Raw genomic sequence first — 6,708 nt, 5'->3', positions numbered from 1 at the left:
ACATCTAAATGCCACTTCAGATGCAGCTTCTGTGTTGATTTCATTTGCTTGGTAACAGCCCAAATGTCTTATTATTCCAATTCCCTGATTAAATGTAAGAATTTGACTCAAAAGATAATGGACACTTTTAGAAAAGGTAAAAAGTTAAAAATGCCCATAAAATGTAAAAATCAATTTAAACTTATTGGAAAAGTACATTTCTGTTACTCCTGCAAATTAACCACCGCACAGCATATGAAGAATATCAAAATCTTTAGAAGTCAGCTGTCCACGACAGTCCTAAACCTGTCAAAGGCCCTGTCCCAAATGGAACACTTTATGTGCACTTGCAATCTTATGGACTTACAATGGCCGCCGCGTGCGCGTGTCCGTTAAGTCCACGAGACCGTAGGGTGTCCCATTTGTCATTTTAGCGTTCAGAAGGGTGCTTGCGAGCGCCCTCGATCCGCACTTCTGCCGAGCCCGCACTGGGGCAAGCTCCGCAGCAGACTTCTACCCGACAGTCAAAGCGGCATTACGTCACGAAAGTGTGGACTCAGAGGAAGACCGCGAGGGTTCAGGGTGCCATTACCAGCACAATAGCACACTCAGCAAAATATTGTCTAATTATTGTTATCGACAAAATTCCAGAAAATATCGAGATATAATTTTTTTGCCATTATTTCACACCCCTAATCAAACTAAATTTTGTTAAACCAGTGTATTGTTCATTCATGGGTTTAGCGTCAAAAAAAAGTGTAAAAATTGCTCAAAAAAACTCAACCAATAGCAGGAGTTTGGGGCGTAACTACTGTGTGTGTGTGTGGGGGGGGGTTAGCCGGTGTGAGACCATGATGACTGACGCCATGTGTGTGTTAAGATATTAAGGGGGTCATATGATGTTGCTAAAAAGAACATTATTTTGTGTATTTGGTGTAATGAAATGTGTTTATGCAGTTTAAGGTTCAAAAAACACATTATTTTCCACATACTGTACATTATTGTTTCTCCTCTATGCCCCGCCTTTCTGAAAAGCGTCGATTTTTACAAAGCTCATCGGTCTGAAAAGCGAGGTGTGCTGTGATTGGCCAGCTATCTAGTGCGTTATGATTGGCTGAATACCTCAAGCGTGTGATGGAAATGTTACGCCCCTACCATACTGTGATGACGCCCTGTCAGGCCGGAGCGATGATTCAAAAACATGAAAGCCCATTATATATAGTGGAATAGTATTATATATACTGGAATAGTGTCCGGGGGCTAGAGTGAGGAACGGCCGGAGGGCTAGAGTGAGCAGAGGCGGCGGGCTTAAGAAAGGCGCGGCCGGCGGATTCGATGAAGGAACGTCCGGAGGGCTTGCGGAAACCACATGTGACGACCCCGGGCTGGACTCCGCTTCGTCCACGGTGAAAGCCAATCCGGTGATCCACAGCGCGAAGTTGTTGTATTTCCTCGGCAACCAGCACGGATCAGCTCCAGGCATGACGAAGCAGATATCGTCCTCTTTTGGAAGGCCAAACAAAGTAGTTTCGCTTTCACAACGAAACACAGCGCCTTCACGACATGGCGGCGGCAACAACAATACTACAGCGAGAATAAAAGTTACGCCTTCTTTCTTTGCGTGAACATTTGGGCGGCGTTATGCAAATCTTCCCACATAGTGATATAGACATGTGGGGGCGTGTTAGAACGAGCCGTTTTAGGTAGGTTTGGCTGACTCTGAACTTTTATAAAGAATATCTCTTTGGATTTGAGACTTTAGTCTTTGCAACTTTACAGATCTTCTTTATGCACCAAGTGCTTGTAACACTCCAAAGAGAAAGGAAAAATTGAAATCGCATCATATGACCCCTTTAAGATTCGGTTACAGAAAGTGCAAGCCAAAATACAAAGACAAAGGGGAAAAACAACGGTAAACACTCGTGGTTCTTTTATGAGAATGAGGAATTTGATACTATGTTTGAGTTGCAATCGAGACGCTGAACTTGCAGAGTTACTTCTCAACAGGTAAGTAAAAATCTGCATACTCCAACTTGAAAACATTTTTTTTCCCAACCATAATTTATTTTGTGTGGTGAATACAGAAAGCGTAAACGATTGAATTTGAACAGACATTTAGTCAATTGATAATATTGTCAATTGTTCTGTTCAGTCTGTCACATTAATACTTATGCATATTTATTAGACTTATGCAGTTAATATGAATAATTTCCCCTTCCTGATCTGAAGGACAATTTTGTACAACTGTATTATAAACAGTTCGGGTATCCTGTTGGGTCCACTTGATGACCCATGTAAAATCTGGGTCCTGAAGCAATAACAGATGAGAACCACTGATCTAGAACGAACCCAAAGGTACACTAACATCTGCTGTACGTACGGGTCATGGGTTAAATGTGGGCCATCAAGATGTCTCTTCGAACAGAGCTGGTTTTCCTAAGAATTATTGATGAATTTGTCATGGGTGGGAGGGGTATGGACATTCAGGTACCTTAGCACGTATTCTGCATGATGAAGCAATCTACGGCGATAAAGGCCTCTACTAGATTGACGAAACACACAATATTAACGTTATTTCAAATGAACGTTACAAACTGCGTTACGATGGAAGTACGAAGAGCTATAAGAACAAGTTGAGCTGAAGTTATAAAATAAAATGAAGCAGATGTTGTTTTCGATGCAGGGAGACACACAGTCTCAGTGCGCAGCATCATAGTAACGTTAGCATCCTTACATTAGCTAGCAAAATGCATATCAGACATAGAAGCGACATCACAGATCTCGTAATATAAGATACTTGCCATTTTTATAAAAAAAAAATAACGGTCTATGATGACAACACGAGACTAATGAAATACACCATGCGTCGTTTGTTCATATTGAGCTACCAATCGCTCATCAAAACGTTATTAAAACCGCATACTGACAACATTTGTGCTTTAATCGGTTGTTAAAGAGTCAATCTGGTTTAACTTACAAAAGGCTGCATCTCTGCCTCAGTCGGCACTTGAAATCTGTCAATTTCTTCCATCATCTTGGCGGCGGGGTGTCTGAGCCTTTTTGTGAGCGTTTGTGGTGGATTTCTGCGGATATACCGCAACAAATTGGTTAAAACTGAAATTTCACAACTGTCGGATATGTGTCAGCCCCAAGAATGTCCCCGATTCTCCTTCATCCCAGCGATCGCTAGTTAGCCAGCAGTGACCGAGTGGCGACTTAACCACCCACTTCCGGGAGAAACGAGTCTCGAGACGCGAGCAGCACCACGGATCCCGCCCCACTCAACGCCATCGAGCGATGCCTGCTCCACCCAAGACTAGCATTAGACACAGACATCGTGCAGGGTTATCTGTGTGTGTGTACTATATAACCTCGAGATGGCAAGATTTTGTGTTGGACGTTGTTTTGCAGTCCATGTCGAACCTGTGATCAGGGATGGCGGATAGGGATTGGAATCTAATGAACGCAAACAAAGATGTTGGTCCCTTATTTACGGGATTTGATTAACATTTTCTCCATTTGCGAGTTTACAGGGTTGAACGAGGTGGGCCGTGCTTTATGCACCTGTCCAATACCAAGCACAGCGCAAATGACTTCAGGACCTTGGACAGCGTCTGGACAGTAACCTTAATAAAACTGCTTGTATGGGAGCAAGCTGTAAAATAGTCAATGTTGGAATATAAATAGGCAATGTTGGCTAGTCTAATATTTGACGTTTTTTTTGTTTGTTTGTTTGTTTTTTGTGGAAATTTTATGTTGTCCTGCCCTGTTTAAACCCCCTAGGTTTCTCAGGTCAGGACGCTACCTTGCTTAGACTGGGTTCGTTCTCCTCTTTATTTTTTCTCAGAACAAGGTACATAAAAATTTCCAATGACAAAGACACTCCCAAATTAATTATTTTTTTTCTCTTTTTCTAACCATACATTTTTTTTTAATCTCAACTGGCTTCTTTTAATTGAGCACTGTCTATAAATTAAATCAATCTAAATGTTAACAAACCTAGCACAAAATAAAAGAGTCCATAAACTGCATTCTTTATATTCTTTTCTATTTTAATGCTGAACTGTTAGTATTTTCCCATTATATTCTTGCCTATAGTAGTGGAAACGTGTTGGCCAGTAGATGGCGCTAAGCAACAAAGCATTAAAAAAACATAATCTTTCTGAAGGTTATTTCAGAAATTAGTCACATTAACAACCTGGCAAAGGTTATGAGCTATAAGAAAAGGATCATTCTGCTTTGGCATTAATGTCGGACTCTGAGCATTATATATTGAAATGTTAGTGACTAACATTGAGTCATGTAAGGTCAAAATTACAATAAATGTTGCATCTTCGTGCAGAAGAATTAAATGTATGTTTTAAATGCATTCCTGAATATAAAAACAGAGTTATCAAATGTTTCATATTTCAGTTTAATATAATAATAGAGGCATTGCTTAGATCGGCTAAATTAAAATTATAATAAATGTGACTATTCCCAGAACAGGAATTCCCTGATGGTTATTGAGTATACAAAATGACATAATTGATTGCAATTGTTGAGCTAGCTGTAGAAATATTATAAGTTGGGGAAATTATGCAATAACTGAGATAAGAACATTACACATAATACTGGAAAAAGAAAATGAGTAATGGTTGCTATTGTGAAAGTTCATATTCCGATTTTATAATCTCTTTGAGAACATCTCTAAGGGGTTAGGAGGTTACCCATACTAATAGTCCATGTGAAACCCCATATGAACACCTGTGATAAGACTCTCTGTATGAAAAAATCTCAGCCTGAGTGTTTGCTTCAATCATAGCTATGTACCTTTTGCAGTCAGATGTACAAATAAACACATAGATGCTTGCTTTCATACATGTAAATGGACACAAAAAGACTATCTAATTCAAAGGGGAATCTATGTTTGTGTCACTCATCCTCAGCAAAACATATAGGTTATGCAACCATGACATCCTCACAGATGGGAATGCAGATTACAGTTTATTAGTAATCTGGATTTTATTCCAGTGGCCATAATGCTGTTATGTAATTCTTCACTTTGTTTTCTGTACTCCACCTCAGGGCAAAACAGTTCTGAAGCTACTATGTGTCATTACTGCAGTCTTTTCCCTCAAACAAATCACAAAAATAATCAGATTCTGTTACAACAAAAAAGAAGGACAAATTGCAGTTAGAAAACAACTCCATTTCATGTTGAAATCATAACAAAAATAAATTGTGTAGTTTTGATTATATTAAAGGGGTCATATGATGTTGCTAAAAAGAACAGAAACTCTGCATACGCTTGCACGTTAATCGTTTATATTTTATATTAGTTCATGTAGCTTTTTGTGCAATAGATGAATAACAATTTATTTGTTTTAGATATTTTATGTTTAGATATTTCTAAAGGGTCTAGCGGGAGAGCAGGTCTCTAATCCACTGGCACTTGACTCCACAGTGCGTGTGCTACATCTATTTTACAGTCTCCAGATTATAAAACTGCATTCTGTCAGCAATGTAACGCGGCAGTAACATATAGACACCTCGGCTTGTAACTATACTCTAATTACTATTTTGAAAGTTATAGCGCGTTAAATTACTCCGTTACTAAAAAGTAATCAAATTACAGTAACGAGTTACTAAGTAATGCGTTACTGCCCAACACTGTTCAGGACATGGCGGCAGCAACAATACTACAGCGAGAATAAAAGATAAGCCTTCTTTCTTTGCGTGAACATTTGGGCGGCGTTATGCAAATCTTCCCACATCATGATGTAGACATGTGGGGGCGTGTTAGAACTAGCCGTTTTTGTAACTTTTATAAAGAATATCTCTTTGGATTTGAGACTTTAGTCTTTGCAACTTTACAGATCTTCTTTATGCACCAAGAGCTTGTAACACTTCAAAGAGAAAGGAAAAATTGAAATCGCATCATATGACCCCTTTAAAATTTATTATATGTCTATTTCTGAGGGTCCAGTCAAATGACTTGTGAAGTAAATTTGTATTGCAAATATTGTAATGCATTGTAATGAACAGTTATTCTACATTACATATTACATTAGTTGCAACATTCAAGTTTGCTTTTAAATGATAGCATTTATGCTTGTACTTATATATAGAAGCTGCAGTCATGTCGAACTATTTACAGTGAAGATTTCCAAAGGCAAAAATCTTGATATCAAAAACCATTTGGTAACTTTTGATTATCACTTAGCATAGATAGGCTGTTGCTGACTAACACTATGTAGATCTTAACAGACAATATTTGACATTATGTCTATAGACAAATCTTTTTCAGTTAAATGGACACTATTTGATACCTCTTAAAAGTGCATATTAATATTAATAGATAAAACACAAAAGAACACTTTTAAGGGTATTGCCCCACTGCTAAGCTGAGAAGCATTTTTATTCTGACATTATGATAGAGTAAAAACCACTTGGTGTGCCGTACTTGTTATAATCATGGTAAATTACCAGTAACCTTTCACATGGCACTTATGCCCTCCTGAAGTGTCTCATAATCCTATCAGGACTGAGATGTAATGCTGCAGAGTTATAGCAGATAGAAAACCTTCCTTGACACCTGCATGCCGAAACCTGTTTGTACAGTTCATTATTTTCACCGTACTGACCTATAAACAATAGCGTAAACCCAATGTCAGTTCTCAGTATTGATGCCGTGTGGGGTTTCAGGCAACATACAGTAAACATGCTCAAATTACACTTTAATATTTT

At 38.6% G+C, this 6,708-nt stretch overlaps 1 protein-coding gene across 2 annotated transcripts in view; it reads right to left on the bottom strand.

Moving 5' to 3' along the window:
* Window positions 1-3,288, bottom strand: part of LOC107672755 (protein FAM219A-like) — a 9,942-nt gene extending 6,654 nt beyond the window's left edge. For both annotated transcript variants that reach the window (XM_016466090.1, XM_016466091.1), the window contains exon 1: window positions 2,957-3,288. In XM_016466090.1, the coding sequence (XP_016321576.1) occupies window positions 2,957-3,013 (57 nt within the window). In that variant the 5' untranslated portion in view covers window positions 3,014-3,288. The remainder of the gene's footprint in view (window positions 1-2,956) is intronic.
* Window positions 3,289-6,708: the final 3,420 nt, after the last annotated feature.

The sequence above is a fragment of the Sinocyclocheilus anshuiensis genome, unplaced genomic scaffold (assembly GCF_001515605.1).
Source record: "Sinocyclocheilus anshuiensis isolate Anshui unplaced genomic scaffold, SAMN03320099.WGS_v1.1 scaffold88, whole genome shotgun sequence".
Lineage (NCBI taxonomy): Eukaryota > Metazoa > Chordata > Actinopteri > Cypriniformes > Cyprinidae > Sinocyclocheilus > Sinocyclocheilus anshuiensis.
This window is presented reverse-complemented; position numbering and strand designations above follow the sequence as displayed.